The sequence below is a fragment of the Mauremys reevesii genome, linkage group 16 (genome assembly GCF_016161935.1).
Source record: "Mauremys reevesii isolate NIE-2019 linkage group 16, ASM1616193v1, whole genome shotgun sequence".
NCBI lineage: Eukaryota > Metazoa > Chordata > Testudines > Geoemydidae > Mauremys > Mauremys reevesii.
The window spans coordinates 18813720-18834069 of record NC_052638.1 but is presented as its reverse complement, the minus strand read 5'-3'; the positions used below and the strand labels follow the sequence as shown (position 1 = coordinate 18834069).

General features: G+C 37.8%; 1 protein-coding gene across 12 annotated transcripts in view; it reads right to left on the bottom strand.

The window, feature by feature from the left end:
- The window catches only part of ZNF423 (zinc finger protein 423), a 402730-nt gene that overhangs the window by 84756 nt on the left and 297624 nt on the right, over nt 1–20350 (bottom strand). For 9 of the 12 annotated variants that reach the window (XM_039503470.1, XM_039503477.1, XM_039503473.1 and 6 more), the window contains one exon: nt 11304–11393. The exons of the other annotated variants lie outside the window; for them this stretch is intronic. In XM_039503470.1, the coding sequence (XP_039359404.1) occupies nt 11304–11393 (90 nt within the window). The remainder of the gene's footprint in view (nt 1–11303; nt 11394–20350) is intronic. 12 annotated transcript variants of the gene reach the window in all.

The following is a 20350-nucleotide window of genomic DNA, read 5'->3' as shown; positions in this document are numbered from 1 at the left end:
AATACTATTTAAATATTCTTTCTTAAACCAACCTGTTCTGTTAATAAAGTACACAATTAAAATAAATCCTAGTATGCACATGCTTATATACATAGATGGATGACAAGCAGATGGACTCTAATGGGGCTCCATGTGGGCGCAGCAGTTTCTCTCCTGTTGACTTCACATAACACAACAACGATCCAATGAAATGAATAGGTAAAAGGTTTAAAACACACAAAAGGACATAGTTCATCATACAACGCACAGCCAATCTGTGAAACCTGTTGCTGGGGTTGTTGTGAAGGCCAAAAGTATAACCAGGTTCAAACCAGAATTAGATACATTCACGGAGGATACATCCACCAATGCTATTAGCCAACATGGTCAGGGACGCAAGCCCACGGTCAGAGATGCAACCCCTAAACTTCTAACTGCCAGAATCTGGGAATTGATGACAGGGGATGAATCACTTGATAATTCCCCTGTTCTGTTCATACCCTATGAAGCATCTGGCACTAGCCGGTATCAGAGGACAGGATATTGGTCTGACCCAGCGTGGCCATTCTTAAGACTGCAAAATCTAGGCCACAGTTTTTCAAATTAGAAGATAAAACTAGCAAGCACTTTATTTCTTTGTTTAATCAACCTTTGACCAAAACAGCATTGGGTTTGCTGTTGTAGTCAGGTAGGATGGAAACGCAGAGGATCTCCAACGTTCACCAAGCTAGTAGATTTATGCCAGAGACAACTCAGAATAGATTTATCTGTAGCATACTAAGGACCTGATCCTGCTTCCCACTGGCAAGAATCTCAGGGTACTGTAAAAGCCCTGGACTCTCTCAAAGAAAAAGGTGAGGATTATAAAACAAGAGGAGAGCAACTAGGGAAAGAAAGCTGGTAGAAGAGAAAGACAAAAGTAACCAGACTAATAATTTTTAAAACTGTCCCAACTCTCTTAGAGAGCTGTAAGAAGCCAGCAATCCATTCATTATTGCTATCTAGTATTTATTTTTATTTCAGAAGTTCATACTGTATATTCTACTGGAGGAATATGGCATCAAAAAAGTAAAATACCTCCCCTTTACCCAAGACTTTGTGACTGCCTGCCTGATAGAAACCAGACAAAGCAATAAAACAAAAGGGATGGGGGGAAATGTTAAGCTTTCCATTGATTTAAAAACCTATATTATTTTACAATACTGCTTTACTCTATGCTAAGGAAACTAACTCTAGACCTGATCAGAGTATCACTTTTCAAATGCTTAAATCCCTGTAAAGGTTTAGTGTCTGGCTGTGTGCATTTTGCTCAGTATTAACATGTTCAATGGAGTACTTTGATTTTTTTTTATCTAGACGCCAGAAGCTGGTGAATATATGCTTCATAGCTTCAGATAAACCTTTTGTTCTTCTGGGGCTGATCAGCTGGTGCGGCAGCGAGAGGGAGAGGAGGAAGGAAATTCACAGGGGCTCCACGGTTTCAAAAAGTCAAATTACCTCTGAGCCATGGCATTCCTGATAATTTAAATGAAAAAATATATATACAGGCTGCACCACACAACATCTCTACTGTTAGGACTTTTAATGAAGCCCCAGTTGTGATGACACTGAAGCAGAGAACGCTACGGTGGGATAATTACTTGGCTCCCTCACAGCTGAGTTTCACAGATGCATTATTAACGGCACATTCCATGCCATAACGAGCACCGAATGTAGGTGGGATTCACAAACCCCGGCATCCGCCATTAGCGGGTTGGCGCAAACACAAATGAGTGTTTTCACAAAAGCATGCAAAGGTTGTGAAATTCCAATGAATTCTTTCACTGGAAAAATAGTTCAAGCTGCCATGACCGGATATGTCACCTCCCATGGCACACTGTGCTCTGAGTGAGGCACCATGGGAAATTACAGAATCAGAATGCATTGATTTTTCTGTAGAAAATACAGGCAGCAGCCCTGATGAAGAATTAAGGAGGAAATGTAATAACCTAATTCTCCTCCAGTCTCACTCTCCCCCTCCCTTGGTGCTCCCCACCTTGTTTCTGTTTAACAATTATCCAGGTATACAGGCTAAACTGAGCTTTGATGCAAGTGGGTGAAAGGAGACTGGGCTGGATATAATTACACCTGCTTTCATCAGGGCTGAATTTAGCCCACTTTCCTGAATGTCACCAGCTCTGAGAGACAACATTTCCAAGCAATACTTGTTGTAAGCTGCCACGTGTTTCATGCTGTTCTTTGCGACATTCATCCCCCTAAACATTTTCCCCCTAACAGGCTTTCTCCATGGAATCTATTTACAGTATATGCAGTTATTAATAACTCCTCTTCGAACCATACAGTATATGGCCTGAAAGCTCTAGAGGATAAAGAGGGAATTTTCTCACACACAGATTACGGAAAACACAACATTAATGTCTTCCATGTGCGTTAATCCAGGGTCTAGCACCATTAGTCTAGCACCATACCTGCACCCTCCTCAGCCCAGTCAAAAAAAATACCAAGCAGTTAAAAAAATTCCTTATGGCCACGCTGTAGCGTTCTCTCTTCATTTTCAGAAATCAGCTTGGAGTAAGAAATATTATTAAATCAGTGGCAGTCCTGGTCCTTTTTAGTTTTTCCTATAAGCTTCCATTTCAAGGTGACCTTTTTTTGTGCGTTACTCCAAGTGTTTCTGCACACATACGGAACAAACGGTCTCCCAATAATTAACACTAGTGCTTAATGAAGTCCAGCTGCTGCAATGGCAAACTGAGGAGAGGCCAACCTTTGTAAACCAACTTGGACTGCTCCAGTTACAGCTGCTTTAAAATCACAGTAGTAGACTTCTCTTTGCCTCGTTCTCAAAGATTGTTCTTACCAAATAAGACAAGTGTTCAAGATTAAGCATGTAATAACAAAGCTTATCTTTGAAGTAATATTTCATGCTGGCAAATTATATAAAAGGGCTGGATCAATTTCAACGAATGCTGCAAAATTAATATAAATCCAGAGCAGCAAATGAAAAACTAAAATGAAAATGTGAGTTGTTAAAGACATAAACCTTTACAAATTCTAGAAGTATAGTTCCAAGAGAAAATTGGAGATAGCTTCTTCGGCAAAATCCACTCCTCTGGATTCGTTTTCTGATAAAATGGAAGAGGAGCTAACAGCCAACAGTTTATTAAAATAATGCCGTTTACTAGTTTATTCATTATGTTCATAAGTATGGTAAGGATACTAGGTGAATTTTATATGAGAACGTTAAAAAATGTCTCCATTATAACTCTCACCATGTGTACTTCAGAAAAATCTACTCTTTCCACAGTCCTCTTTTATACGTGTTTTCTTGCAATATTCCTTTATCCACCCTCTTATGTGCAATTTTTCCACACTGCAACACCGATAATGTTGTTTGATTTAAGTGGCAAATTCCTAATCTCCTCTTGGATCTGCATGGTGGATCTCGCCTCCTACATTTCTGCTTTATGTACGAGCACAAAACTCCCACTCAGGTTAATGAGAGATCTATGCACTGAGAGAGTGCAAAATATCAGTCAAGATCTACTGAGAAGAATTTTGACCTGTGCCTGTAAGAGGAAGCTACAGAAACCTTAATATGGCATTCAGGGCTTGTTACATGGAATTAATCTGGACCAAAATAGATTGTGAATTTAAAGTGAGTTACCTATTCCTGATTAATTCAATGTGTGGATGCTCTTAGTCCAGAAGAAGAGTGCCCTATTCTGAATTAGTTTAATCCTTTATAAATGGATTGAACTAATTCGGAACAAGGCACTTATTCTGGAATAAGTGTGTCCACACATGGAATTGTTCAGGAACAGGTAATCAGGAATAACTCCCCATGCAGACAAGCCCTTAGGCCTGGTCTACACTGGGCGGGGAGGCAGGAGGGATCGATCTAAGATGCACAACTTCAGCTACAAGAATAGCGTAGCTGAAGTCGACGTCTCTTAGATCGAATTAAAATTACTTACTTCGCGTCCTCACAGCGCACCGCAGCTCCCCCGTCAACTTTGCTTCTGCCTCTTGCCGAGCTGGAATTCAGCAGTCGACGGGAGAGCGATTGGGGATCGATTTATCACGTCTACACTACACGCGATAAATCAATCCCCGACAGATCGATCGCTATCTGCCTATTTGGCGGGTAGTGTAGACGTACCCTTAGATTGCAAGTTGATATCTCAGGGAAAGAGAGAGGGTCCAATTTTGCCCTCAATTACATGGGTGACTCACACCCATGCAACTGAATCAGACATATTCTGTTTCCAAAATCACTGAAATGGATAATGACTTCTACTGCAATAAACAGTAAATGGCCTTTACAAAGATACTGGGGAAGAGAATTGGCTAATTTACTTTAATTTAAACTAATTTACACATAGGAAACGTAATAATTTACTAATACCTCCAACACTCTGAAATCAACAAGAGGTCAATCCTGAACTCCAACCAAAATTGCAACACTTATAACCACTTCACTTCTTGAATTAGCAAACTAATATTGCATAGGTATTAAAGTACTTCCTAGATAATTCTGGATGTCAACACCCTCCAGAATATAATTTAAAAACAAAATCCTCAGTTTATACAATAACAGAGTTCTTGGAGAAAAAATTGGTATGTGCACAGTAAAACTGATTTCCAAGTTCAAATTCCTTTGTCTGCTTTAACACTAACTTTGGACCCTACTGATGCCTGAAGACTCAAAAGGAGTTGCATTTTTTTAAATTTTTCATAAAATGTGGCAACATTCCACAGTGTATCAACATTTCTCAAGCAGGAAGGTACCAAAAGGCTAACAGCCAAGAACTAAACTTTGTTCTACTCTACTAAAAATAGTGCACTGATTAGCCAATTGCATTATTTATTTTCCTCTGATAAGAGTAACCTTATTAAGAAGTCATAAGTATGCACTTATTACAAAGCAGTTCTGATTAAATTCCACAGTGCAGATATTTGGGAGAAGGGACATGGGAGAACAAGAGAATATGAGTGTCTTCATATACAGGATGCACGGCACAATATGCCTGTACACACTCCCCATATGGGTGTGTGTATAAAACAGCCATGGAAAAAATGTCTATAACAAAACAGAGAATTTGGAGATATCTGTTAACCATGATTATCCTGTCTTAAAACTGAGCATTTTAGATTTCTTAGCTCCCTCTTTTGTTCAGTTTTGGTTCTCAAGCTAGCAGTTTTCTGCTCTAGACTATTTTTGTGCACTCTGTAACACAACCTGACAAAATTCTACTTGCTCATTCACTCAGAATGAATATTTGTAAATAGGAAAATAAAGTATCTTTAGTTTTTTTATAAACAACAATTTCCAAGATAAAGGGCTAGCAAGTATATTTTAAAGTTCAAGATGATTTCGCAAGGCTGCTACAAACCATATAGCTTCTTCTCCAATTATAAAGTTCACCCATATACTAAGACAGAAATGTAAGGGAATTATTTACTTGAAAATGGAGAATGAGCTGCCAAATTTGGATTGAGTTCCAGATTTTGAACCCTTTGTGTTCCCCAAGTTGTGGTGTCCAAGTTTGTTTTAAAAGTTAACCACAAAATCTGACTCTGAGTTTGGATTCCGTTTCTCTCCAAAGTTTGGTGCTGTTTAGCTCTAAAGGGATGTTTGGGGCCCACCTTCACTCCACAAAGAGATGGTGATGTTTTGGACTTGTTTTTGCCCTCCCCACCTCCCTCCCAAAAGTTACTTTTTTATATACAATGGACAACTGGTCTTATGATATGCTTTAGATACTCAATCAAAGGGTGGGAAAGCATTTCTAAGAAAAAAGCGTTTTCCTTCAAGGTGAAATGGGGAGGCAAGATACTACACATTAAGAAATACTAACGTGTTAAAGGTTTTAATAGGCAAGATCATGGAAGTTTGAAAACATGATTCATTTATGCTATATATTTATGTAAACAAGCCTATCATGCATAAATATATATTCACTGTACATAAATGTATACACATAGTAAATGTACGCTAATAACCTTTTGAATTAATCATATTATAAATCTGGTGCAGACAAGATGAAGCGATAAGTCTACATATTCCAATATTCTTTATTGTATTAGAGTATTAATACATATGCATTTATATACAAAGATTAATAACAATATTTATGGTTTATCATCTTAAACTTTAATCTTGTTCGTAATATAGACAGATTTTACTTTTATGGGAGGTAGGTTTATTATTTAACACTCCAAGGGCAAGATTATGTTTTTCTATTAAAAGGAAGAGACATACTTCTTCTCAGTCCTTAGAGTGCTAGCCTTCATGTTCTGCAATATGTTGTGGCTCAATTTTTATACACACCGATTTCTTATCTGTTAGTTCAAGGTGAGTACTCCAGCTAGTGACAGTTATTTTATTAATACCCCAAACCTCTCAAAATACTGTGCATGAAAAATGGCACATACAACTTTTGTTGTGTTCACTTTCTATACAGAGAAATACTAATGGTCTTTTTTAAAATCTCTATAGTATTTTGTCAATATTTTTTTATTACAGAAGAGCATGTATAAATATTTTATTGTAAACCGAGGGCCTAAAATAAACAGTTTAGTAAATAGTTATTACATTACAAGGAAAAACATCTGTGGAAACTGTTTTCCATGTAATTATTCTTGCTATTTTACATTAGTGCTCAACGTGAGTTTCTTTGGCTCTAATGTTTCACTTGTTCTAAATCTTCCTCCTTGTTGCTATTATTAAAATCTTAAAAAGGTGCCAAATCTTAAATGAAGAAAAAAAATGATTCACTAGAAATTATTCATATCACAGTGAGCCTCTACTAAACCTGGCAGGGGTGCAATATTTTCGGTGAAATTAACATAAAATATACAACTGCAAATTATCCAGGAAATAGCTATGTTCTTTACAGCACGCATTTACATTTGGGGGGGAAAATGTTCTACTTATCTGTCTAGCACAAAGCTAAAAACAGTCTCTTTCAAAGCCAGCTTTACAGGGAAAATCATAGATCTCCATAAGGAACATAGTCCTTAAAGAGGATATAACAAATAGTTGGTTGGCAAAATCAACCTTAGAAATTACTGGAAATAATAATCAACCCTGGACATTTCTACTGCTGAATGCTAGCAATCCAGTTTTAGATTTCTCTTCTTGATACACTGAATGCATTTCCTCTCTTAGGCCTCAGCCCTTTCTGCTAAAACACAAGAAAAATTGTAATACCGTGTAAAATGCAAATCTTGCTGTAAATATTTTATAAAATTGTTGCATATATCCCAAAAAGCTATAGGTCTTAATTGAGAGGAGGCTATTTTGCCAGTCAATATATGGAAATGTAAAATGCTAATTCATGTTTTTCTACTTGTGAAAAACCCTGGAGAACAGCAAAACCACAAACGCACTCACTTTAATATTATACATATAATTTGGCTCCCTCTTTACAATCCCCACTGTCCTGGCTTTTATCTCCCAATGGCTGCAGAGGAAGAATCACAGAATCACTTTTACATCATCTGCACAGGAAGTCAACCCCCATGCTCTGCCAGCTTGGCAAAGGAGCAAGAGGCTGAGCTAACACACACTGCAAACAGGAACCGAAATAAGAAATTCCAGCCCTGTTACACAAGAAACAAGCCCAAAATGACATTAAACCTGATCGGAGAGGAACAGCATGCGAACAGCATTTCACCAGTGAGAACTAACTTACATTAACAGCAGCCCAGACAGAACGCACACAGGCAGATATGAAATCCGATGCAACCCAATGTGCACACCTGCAAGTGTTAGGAGTCTGGAGATTTTTTGCTGAAGTGTTCTTAGCACACGTAGCTTTTGTTTTTTAGAACAGCTGATGATTGTGACACTAAGGCTTAAGACTCCCTTACTCGGTGTCATGCTAAAATTGGACTAGAAATTATTTGGTCTGATTAAACATATAGTCACCAGTGTTAGCCTTTAGTCACCAGTGTTTACTTGGCAAGGGAAGGACTGGGAAGGGGGATATTCTTGTGTCTACTTTAAATGAAACTATCAAGTCATTAAATTTTCACCTCTCAATTGGCAGCTGATGCTGGCTTTAAAGTCTGAAAATGATAGCTTTCCCCCAACAGTTTTAAGGGTTCCCCCCCATTAGATTTCATTTTCTGATCAGAGCTGAAGTTAATATGGTTGTTTTGTTTAACATCAATAATGCCAGAGTAGATGATCTAGCGATCCCTTCTGGCCTTAAATTCTATGACAAAATGCTGTGTAAGTTTTATTTAAAAATACCTCTGTCTTTAGCTCAGAGGAGGCTGCTTGGTCCTAATCCTGAAAAAAACTACTCTGTGCACAGTGCTTACTACCAGAAGAAATCCCACTGAAGTCTAAAGAACTACACAGGGTAGTAAGAGCATCAGGATCAAAGCCTAATTGGGGAAGAGGATAGGAATTAAGTTGATTAGGTTTTAATCGTTGGATCATGCAGCACTCACTCACATCATTAGTCTATAATTATGTAAGCAGTTCTACTGATTTCACATGGGACCACACACGTGAATAAGGGCCACTCACCTGAGTAAAGATTGCAGCATATTTTAGTGGAGGTCTAGTTAAGGTGCATAATGGAACCCGGTTGAACTATGTATGTTTCATTTGTGGGGCTCAAGTTATCTCTTAAGACTTGCAGGTGCATACTGGTTTAAACTTGGATGCACAGCCCATACTTTTACTAGAAGGGGGGGAAGGATAGCTCAGTGGTTTGAGCATTGGCCTGCTAAACCCAGGGTTGTGAGTTCAATCCTTGAGGGGGCCACTTAGGGATCTGGGGCAAAAATTGGTCCTGCTAGTGAAGGCAGGGGGCTGGACTTGATGACCTTTCAAGGTCCCTTCCAGTTCTAGGAGATTGGTATATCTCCAATTATTTAAAAAAAAAATTATAAAAAAGTATGGGAACTTGCACCTGCAAAGCCTAGAATCTAGATTAAAGTGGGTTGCATGCTCATTAGAAAGCAGACATCCACAAAGAATACAACTTTTGCCCAGAACTCATTCAAAATACACTTTGATAATCAACTATGAAAACGTAAACTATAGTTTCTTATTCAGGGCTCCACATCGGATGAATTTTGCTGAATTTAACAAATTCTCCTGTTAATAAATTTCATGGTGCATTACCACTTTGAATACCTCTACCCCAATAAAATGTTGTGTACATTTATGTGGTTTCACCACATTCCTCGATTGCAAACAGCAGCAGTTCCCTTAATTTAACCACAAGAAAAATAGGTTATTGGACAACACCCTTTCATAGATATATTTTTGGTCTCAAAATGTTTTTTTCATAACTAATGTTTACATAAAATAAACATGCAAGAGTGATATCACCATGCTCGCTGTAGTTAATGGTCTGATGGATATTTCCACTTAAAGGGGGAAAGAACCTTATTTGCAGGGGTTAATAACCAAGGCATACTGAGCCATAGCTTTACAAGTAACCATGCCCTTGCTCTGAATTGTTGAAATTTGGCTTACAAGACTGCATCACACGAGTATCTTTAAAACAAAAACAAAAAAACAAAACAAAAGTTGTTACACAGACATTTCAGATTTCAGGGATTACATATACACAAAGCATTAAAGTCTGCGTAGTTTATGACATTTGATTTTCTGCACCAACCTCCAGAGTTGCTGCACTCAACATTGTTGAGCAGTTTGGCAGTGGCACTTAAAAACAACTGCATATTTCGGTTTAAAAACAGGTTATGAAGCAGGTGCAGTAAGTTTTTTCCATCAAGAACTTCATAAGAAGTTTTTGGCATGTGAGGCTTAGTACCTATGCATAGCATCCACATTGCACCAATAGAGTGTAATGGCTCCAAGTGGCCTGTTAGCCAAAGCTGGAAAAGCTGTAAGCATTAAAGGCCTTGACAATAGACACTAATGCCTCCAACACTGACAAAATAAATCATTATCGATTTAAAGGTGCTGTTAAGAGTCATGGCAAGAATCCATATTTAATTTTAATAATTCCCTATCAACATATTTAACAGCTGCGCTGTATGTTTTAAACATTTCTGTATTATCAGAACTATAAGTAATTCATGGGTTTTAATACACAGTGGTGTTTTGTTTTTTTAAAGTCTTCTGCCTCTCACATACATTTCAGCTACAAAAATTTACTAGATTTGTAAGATTTAAAAACATTCTTAAGCAAGAACATTCAGACTTTTCCACCTAAACTGCAGACTAAGACATCTCTGTGAATTAGGATAATTGCCAAAGTGACAAATTGTTTTTTTTTCCTTCTAAATTCTGAAATTTCTTACTTTTTTGGGCTAAGCCAATAAGACACTTTGCTTTTAAAGCATTATTGTCAGGTATAGATTCATTGAAAAAAATAAACTGTTTCTTTGCCAGTGTTATCAACATAACGCTTTAGAGTCTAACTAAAATATTTTTTAGAAAATTTACTTTTCACCATATGTGATCATTTTTGCACTTTGTTGTCCAAGTACATTGAAAACAAGAGAGTTTCATTTTTGTTTACAGCCAGCATCTAATCAATTTCACTCTCTGGTTCTGGCATACTAGTGTTATTCCTCTAAAAATAAACTCTTACCATGCCTTTTTTTTCTATAAATGGGAACCTATCTATTAACATTAGATTTTTTAAGATCTTTTTTCTTTTGTGACAGTCCTGAATTTTGGGTGTAAAATCCTATTCTGGTCATGACAAAATTCCTATGTATATTTTTTCACTTTAACTATTTCTTAAATATCTTAAGAATTAGACCATGTCACAGAACATCAGCCACTTATATCTGGCCACAGTTTTGTTCAGCACTGTCCAGTTACTGCTCATTGCATGATCTTTCATCACTTGATTTTTTTGTTGCAGACATTTCTCTCTTGATATAAGTCACAGATGCAGAATTAGCAAATGACAGTCCATATCCCCATATGCTAGAGAAGACATATTGGCAATGGGATGAGTAAAACAAGCTGTAACAAATGACATGCTGTTGATACTAGCTGATGCTGATCCCCTAACACATGGAGCGAAGCTGCATTTGGTTATTCTGGAGTAAACCTAGAGTCAATGGATTTACTCTGGCATAACTGAATGAAAAACAACAATTTTTACAACTGTACAACAATTAGTTTAAGAATTACACAACAACATTATAATCAAAGGCGCTGATCTTATTCTTTGATAGGCATGGGTGAGCATACATAAGACAACACATGACTCTGCATCTAAAGGCAGGGTTAACCTCTGGGTGTGGTTATATTTACTACAGACCTAACTGTTTACACACATATAAAATTCAGCATACACTTTATTTCCTACCTGCAGTGACATTTTTCATAGTCCTCCTCTCCACCAGTGCAGGAGCTGGAAAAGAAGATAACGTCTCACCATATGGGGTTTGGGCTGCACCTACAGGAAACAGGAGGTAAAAAGACTCAACTCTTCCCCATGAGGTCAGCACCTCATTTACCCCCAGTGCATGGGTTAATTCCAAGACAACAAAACAAAGAGGAAAGAGATTCAGGGGAGGCAGGAGAAAGTGTGTTGGTGAAGAGGAGGACTATAGAAAACACCATTACTAGTAAGTAATTATTATTTTTCATACCTCCCCTCTTCACCAATCTAGGAGTTGGAAAAGAAGTTCAGTCCTCACCATATAGAAATGTGACAATACAAGCAGGCAATAGCCCCTTACCTTAAAATGACTATAGTATCGGACAGATCCTATGACTGAAAGTGAATTTGCTGCAGAAGTTATTACAAGTTTATGGCGGGTAGGAAAAATGTGTACATTTGACCCAGTTGCTACTCTTTAATTTTCCAAAAGGTACATTCCATCTGAGATTTGCTTATAACTCCCAGCAGAATAAAGCTTCATGCAGTATGGAGAGACTCAAGATCTTGTTGTTTGAAGTATTCTTGCATAGGCCTTGATCCACCTGGAAACTGTGGTATTTGGATGCATTGTGTCTTTCCCTAGCCAATAAAATAGTACAAATAATGCTTTTGAGTCATAAAATAGCATCATTAGTCCAAGGTAAGAGTCAATGTTTTGCCTGACATCCAAAGAATGAAAACTGTCTCTAAAGAAATGTGGATTGATTATGATAGATCAACAGAGTTACTGGTTCATTTAAAATCTTATATTACCTTAGGAAAGTCTGATAATGAAACTAAAATCTTCTTTCTCAAAGTTCAATTGAAGACACAGAGGCAATTGTTAGAACCTTCTGCTTAGAGACACGGCCACAAGAAATAAATTTTTTAGTAAAGCAAATTTAAAGGAATTGAATCTGCCAATTCAAAACTAGAACAATACATAGACATCAATCTGGAATAATCTAAAGAGAGAAGAACATGAAGTGGAAATCTCTTGATTCCTTAAAGAGGCCAGAAAGTTGCCAAAATTACTAATAAGTTGACCCATAAAGAGTTTCCGCTACAAAAATCCAAAATATAAGTGACCAAACATGTATGGTACCTACTGCAGAGGCAATTGGTTCTCTCTGCACCAAGAACTTGACAGAAAACGATGATTCAAAGGTGTATTGAAACACACAGTAGAATTTAAAAGAATTAAAATGCTCTTCATATGTCAGAAAAATGTGCATGAAATTCTTGCCATTGAAAAGTTTCTCTCTACACTAAGGAATGACCAGGAAAGAAAGTACTCTGATTACTCAGGAGGATATGAAATAATATTTTTGTCCCTGAGGAAGGAGGGAAAAATTATACTTGATCCGACTTGCTAGTCAAGTATGACGTATCACAATGAAATTTGCTCTAATGACCATTTGTAATGGGTAGTCTCTTGACTTAAAGGACCAGTTAAAAGTCTCCCCAAGATTTGCACTGCCATTTAATTTGATCCTTATTTAAAGACAGTGCACCAAATGTATCCCTTCAAAGTAAATGGAGTTCCATTGAAAATGAAGTTGGACCTATATCTAATAGGCAAAAATTCTGATTTGTCCATCGGATGATCAGACAAGTTTCAGTATACATAACTTGATAATCCTCTTATTCAAATACAGATGTTTTCCATAACAGGAGAAGGAAGGAAGGAAACGTTTTGGACCTGATCATCAGAAGTGCTGAGCACTTGCAGCTCCCTCTGAAGTCAGTGGGTGGAGGTGCTTAAAACCACTGAAGCTCAGAGTTTTTATTAGTAAGAAAGGGACTTAGATCTACCTTTCTAGTACTGTGCACTTTCTCTTCCCACTGTCCAATGACAGGGTAGACTGAACAGTGTCCACACCTCCCCAAAGAGATAAAATGAATGGTGCATGGACATTTTAAAACTTTGGCCAAAGATGTTAAATTTTCGCGAATATGCACTCCTTTGCCTCCTCCCCCGTTTGTTTTTAGGTAAGCCTGGATATCTTGCTAGCGCAGAAACAGAACTGGTAGCTGATTTCCTTGTAGCTTTGGATGAGAAAGCATTAAAAACTGCACCACTGGTTTGGCAGGACTTGAAGAACAGGGAAATCTTCTTTCTCCAAGAAAAAGCATTAGTTATCTGTTAACAGCAAACTGCCTGTTAAAAAAACATAAACACCTAGATTTCAAGGCAGAATTGGTACAAAGCTACAGGGACAAAGGAGAGTCAAAAGCTGTACATAGAATTACAGTATAAACAACCAGTGGAACCTGTAGATGTGGTGGTGTACAATATGGTTCTTTTATATCAAAGAGAGAATGCAACTACTGCTGTTCTAGGACCTCTACAATCTTCTCTACATACTTTATAACCACAGAAATGACAATCTTCTCACAGGAAGAGGTTATCCCCTTTGATTAGCTCATTCTTGCTCATGTGCAATTAGTGGTAGCAGGAACTGATTAAATGGAACATAATGTTGAGTTTTAGGGGGGGGGGTTGTTTTGTTTTTTTAAGTATTCATCCTGTTGATGGATGCTATCTTTAATTCTTAATTTCTTCACTGTTTAGAGACAATGAAGTCTAATTCAGTTTTAATTTAATCTAAAAATTGGTTCTTTTCAGCATCTTTATCCAAAAGTGATGCAGAGTCTATAAGCTTTCCTAATAAAAGAGAAAACTACGTGAAAAACATTTTAATAGAGAAAATATAACTTCAAAGTGAAATCCTTCATGACAAGGGAAATCAAATATCTCATATATATCTCATGTCTCAGATGCCACGCTTTAAAGAAATCATTTTGTTATTGCTTAGGACCTCAATTATTTAGTAAATTGGTTAATTTCTTAAGCAAGCACTGGTGCCATTGAAGGCAAAACTCTGTACAATTCAAAGAAGCAGGATTAAAATGTGAGGAAATAAACCATCCTGCAGAAATAAAAGTAATGAACAAATTCATGTAAAGAGCAAAATATGCCTTTGCAGCATCACTCTAGAAAAGTCTGAAGAACAGACCCGAAAATGATGGAGCTTTGTTTATTGGAAGATTCTGATCCTTTGTTTTTTAATATCAGGAGAAAGGTAGAAAGATCTGATGGGAAAGTGAGGTGGTGACCTTTATAGTGGGAAAAAGTTGAGTCATTTTGCCACCCGTAGGTAGAACCAAAATTCCATATGGTGAGAACTTACCTTCTTTTCCAACTTCAGGGTTGGTGGAGAGGGACTCTGTGAAGAATGTGTGCACTTATATTCATAGATATGTGTCCACACATGTACAAATATTCCAAGAAACAGGCAGAAAGTATCTCTGCAGACTGCTATATACAATTCTGTTTGTTTCTTTTAATTTAGGGGGTAGGTTTGGTTGTTTTTTTTCAAATACAATAATTTTCAAGGTTAACAATACCACTAAAGTGAAGAACAAGTTACAGCATCAAAATATCACAGCTTACACACACCAAAGTTTACTGGAAAGAGTCATTTTTGCCACACTAGTTAGCAGATGTTGAAAGGCTGTGAATTGATTGAGATGCTTGCTAATGATAACTTTGAAGAAACATCAGACTTAAAACTCAGACTGATTACAGAAAGGGTGTTTTATCAACTGCTCCCCTTTATGAATAAATATGAAACTATCAGGAAAATGTTTAAACGAGTTTAATCATAGCTACATATGAAAATTAGGTTGAAGGGCAAAAAGGAATCTTAACACGGTTAAGAGAGAATGAAAGCAACATAAAACTGTGATCACAGACAATTATGCATGTATCATGCAAAACAAGAATGTTGTCATAGCAGCTATAAAAATGTCAGTGAAAACTGAACTACTATTATGCAAGGTGTAAATGAAATGAAAAAATGCAAAAGGAAAATCTGAATGAATATATTAAGGGAAACACTATTTCTTTCCTGGTAGATAAACAAGCAAAACAAAATACATTTTCATGAAACAGAGTAATTTCTAGGAAGAAATATGCATAGATAACAATTGTAAGAGACCATAGCGACGTTTGTGTATCTGGATGACAAAGGTATTAATATTTCTAGCAACAAATTTTCCATGTGTCAGAAAGAAAGGGAAGGCTAAAATGTACAATTATGAAGACCATTTTAAAATAGGAAGCCAACTAGATATTGGATTCTATTAGGGCCCGACATTTCCTGCTAAAGTCAATGGGAGTTTGAGCTCTGGCCCTGAATGAAACTACACTATTAACTATTAATCGTTTAATTATCAGTGGTGTACATTTACAGTGCTATACCCTCCTATCTACTAGTACATATGTACCACGCTCACCGCTGTGTTATTTAAGTATCTACATAAATCATGATTTATTATTATTAACAATAACAGAGAACTAATGTAAAACTCAAAACAAGCGCTTTAGGTAGGCCAACAATTACATTTAGGCATATAGCTATAATACATATTGCATTCTAAGACCCTCAGTCCTGCACTAAGTTTCGTGTAGACAGATGCCTGCACAGGCATAGAGCCACACTTAGGACAACAGTATTCCATGCACACCCAGGGGTTTATATAGGCAAAGCACATATGAGGATCAAGGCCCAAATACACATTTCTAAACAGAATGTATGTAGCTCATAAAGGTTTGTATACCAGTTTTTTCTTTCTAAAACCAACTTTAAATAGTAGACAGCTGCCTTAACATGTGATTCCAGTACTACTTATTAATTAAAAGAAATCCATAAAGAATTAGATGTTTAAAGCAAATACTGCATTAACGTATAAGGGCTGTACTTGCAACTGTGCATTAAAAGAGCAACATTTAAAACAGGCTTTTAAAATATGAAAGTTTTACAAATATATTTTGAATTCTTAATGTGTTCATAAATAATTCACACATTCAACTGTTAAGTCCAGAAATATGTTATCGTTGATCATTTGCATTTAATGCTTCAAAAACAATCTGGCACATTTTTTATTTGCCTTAACACTTGAAAGCTATTACAAAGACACTGTGTTCCAATGTCATCATCATTGCTACCATGTATACATTTTAATTCAGCACTGGGCTACACAACAAATCTATGTTGGTATAACTATGTCACTCACAGGTGTGGAAAATCCACACCCCTCAGAGATACAGTTATACCGACCTAACGCCAACGCCTGGTGTAGGTGGGAAGGCTTCTCCCATCGACACAGCTACCGCCTCTCAGGGAGGTGGAGTCCCTATGTCGACGGGACAAGCTCTCCTTTCGTTGTAGGTGGCATCTTCACTTAGCATTGCAACTGTGCCGCTGCAGTGCTATAAATGTAGACAAATCCTAATACTTGGCCAAAGGCCAGTAGGGTTTCCCTCTCAAGAATCAAACAATTTTGTCTCAATCATTTGACACAATGTCATGACTGGATGGAAAGGAATTTTGTTTACCAAAAAGCACCTTTCAAAATTTTGCAAATTTAAATAACTGAGAATTCAAGCAGCATGTTTAACTAACAGTGCATATGAAAAATAGGACATTTAAAAAGAATTAATGCCTTCCTTTAATACACATTATTGTATTAAGATCCCTATTCTGAAATGTGCTGACTATCCTCAGCTCCCAAGTCAATGAGAGTTGAGAGGACTCAGCACTTCCCAGGATCAAGCCCTAACAATAGAAATGTCTTTGTATCCTAGAAGGAGATGCATATGGCAAATACTTCCACCTTTGCAGATGCCATTTGTAAAGTGTGGTAAGCTCTATTTCTGGATCCATTTCATATTAGCAATGAATACATATACTCAGATAGTACAGTGATGGGCAGCAGTATAAAACCATAACTAGCTTTACATAGCTTTACATACATATAAGAATGTGGGTAGGACAGTTGTTATTAGCTGAATCCATGAAAACTATAACAAAGAGATTCATGCTCCAAAAGGTTCTTAGATACATTCTGACTGTGACAGCACAAATCATTTAACTGCTCTCTTGATGTTATCTCTGTGATTTAGTTGTCTATCAATTAATAGCTCTTTTAAATATGAAAACAACTTTCTACAAACTGCTGTCTTTAAAGTCTGTGTATTATCCTAGTTCTTTGGATTTGGCCCCAAATTTGTTACACTAGTTATTCTTATTTTTGGTCATGGTTTTATTTAGAATACTTGTGTCATTTACAGAAAAAATATACATGATATGCATTCCATATGTGTTTGTGATTCTGGCAAAACAATTCCACAACTTGAAACACAATATTCAGGAGGGATCAGTGGCATTTAATTACAGATTAGGTTATACAGATGTTTGGGATCCTGTGTTACCTGAATCAAAAATATCATTAAAAACACACTGCAGCTCATTGCTCAGCAACATACTTTTGTTTTTTGCACTGAAATTTCTTTTTGCCTCCTTCATCAATACAGTTAGGTAATTTGGTAGTTCCCCATCACCCAAGCCAGAGAATGATAAGGCCTTGTCTAAACTAGGGGGGGAGATCGATCTAAGTTATGCAACTTCAGCTACGTGAATAAAGTTGCTCAAGTCGATGTACTTGGATCTAGTTCCACGGGGGCCACACTACGCTATGTCGACAGGAGATGCTCTCCCATCGACCCCCCTTGCGCTTCTCTTTCAGGTGGAGTACAGGAGTTGACTGGAGAGTGATCTGCGCTCAATTTAGCAGGTCTTCACTAGACCTGCTATACTGACCGCTGATGCATTGATCGCCGCACGCTGATCCCCCAGTAAGTGTAGACAAGCCCTAAGTCTATAAAGCAGTCCAAGATCCAGACCACAAAGCTATTTCACTATGACTGCCACTATTGTCCCTTACAGCTGTAAAATGAATAAACTGGGCCTCCTGCTTTATGTATTCCCCAACACAAATTAAGTACAGGTTCTGGAGTCCATTCTAGTTTACAATAATCTGCCCATTTTTACACTCTATGACTCTCAAAATAGTTTGCCAGAAGAATGCTGACCTTTATACACACAACAGATTGGGAGGGGCTGGTAAGAATATACAGAGATGATTGGGCTGTATATTTGTGTGTGTACTTGTAAAAATTAATAAGCGTGCCCACTATGTTGACTGGACACCTTATCTTAGACTAGTAAAAATCCAAATAAATAAATAAATACACTGAGATAAATCTAGAGGGAATGCTTTGCCACAAACGTGGCACAAGGACCTATCAGTGGCCAAATGATTGAATATTCAAGTGTCCTACTGCTCCCTCAGCCATAGGAGAAAGATCTATTAACAGCTTTATGTGATTTTTGCTGTTGCCATGGTTGTTCAAGTCTCCCGCCGGTGGAGCCAATTGCTTAGCATGCCCATCCTCAGAGGCATCTGATAGAGACTGCACATCAGAGGCAGTGGTAGGTGGGGGAATAGGGGAAACACTTGAAACATGGTCAGGTCAGCACAATAGGAGGTAAGGAGTACAGAGACTGCAAGAACTACAGACATTTTTTGATATACTCCTGGGTGGACTCCCCAATGCTGGCAAATGTTTCAAAGAGGGATCCCCTTTCTCTGCGGAAAGAAATGTTTCAAAGGAGCCCCAATCAGTGGAATGTTTCAAAGACCTTCTGCTCTCTAAAAATTCCACCCTGAAAACCCCAGACCCCTTCCTAACTAATCACGACTAAAGGGGCCTGACTCTGTGGCTGAAAACCTTCCTACAGCCCGTAGCTTAAAATAAAACAAAACATTTACCATATTCCTGCTCCAGGGATGTATCCAGTCTGTTCAGTCTCCAGGGACTCTGCATGGGACTCAATATGCTTCTGTGGTTGGGTACAGGATATGAAGGGCTAGGGTGCAGAAGGGTAATTTTTCAAAGCAGTGCGTGGGAGTAGTGTTGAAAATTTCCTCCATACTACTTTGAAAATTTCAACCTACTCTAGTGCATTACAATCAGGGCTTCTAACTCCTGAGTATACAGCCAAGAAGTAAAAGAGGGAGATGAAGCCCAGCTAACCAGATGAAATACTTGGCACTGTTTAAAAACTAAATTGTAAGAAATGCTAATGTAATTATTTAACCATGCTACGGAGGTGTCTTCTATTACAAGGCATAGATCATTTTGTTGACTATTATTTGAAAAGAATAAGTATGAGTTTAGAAAGCCACTTTTATAATTTATTTTGTGTGCGTGTGAGTATGACAGGAAAAAAAAGTTAGTGCCGCTGAAAGATGTTGGACTGTCAGATCTAGTGACTAAACCCCTTTAGCCACTTGGCACACGCACCATGGGCCGCAACAAAGCAAGCTTCCCTGGCACACTACTGCACCAGTATGCCTCCATCCTGACTTGGAGGCTAGGGTGGGCACAGTCCTGGCCAATTTAAATCCCTAATTTCTCTATCAGGACTCCAAATAAGTAACAATTCATGGTGGTGTTTTTTGTAATATGGACTTTGGTCCACTGGGATTCAAGCAAGACCTCCAACTCACTTCTCAGAGGCTACTAAATGGTAACTACCCTTCCATCACCACCAATCTGGGCTAGATTTGTAAAATGAAAAACTCTTTAACCCATTACATTTATTATAAGTAAAGCTACTTTACTAATAAGGAGCCACATGCCCTCCTCTGCTGTAGTATATGAAGGGGAGTAAAACAAGCATTGTTAGGGCTCCTCGCCCATAGGATGGGCACAGCACAGGCTGTGTAAATTTTGGAGTAGAAGGGCTATAAGCAGACCAGAGGAGCAATCACTGTCCATCATATTCATGTCTCTGAAATACTGGATTAGCATTAAAAACATATGCAAAGTCACTGGTGGTGGAATGAGCTATAACTGCTCTCCCCATACCTTCAATGTCCTTCAGTCATGTGCAAGTGCCAGCAGTAAACTCACTGGCAGAATAGTCTCTAAGTCAGCTATGCTTCCTGGGTGAGATGGGGCCAGGGAGTGTTGTGGAGTTGCTCAGGCTCTACAAGGCCTGAGAGAAGCTTGGATTCCCATCAGAGTTTCTATTATTCAACCCTTCTCTGATCTTCTAAACCCAACCGAAAGACAG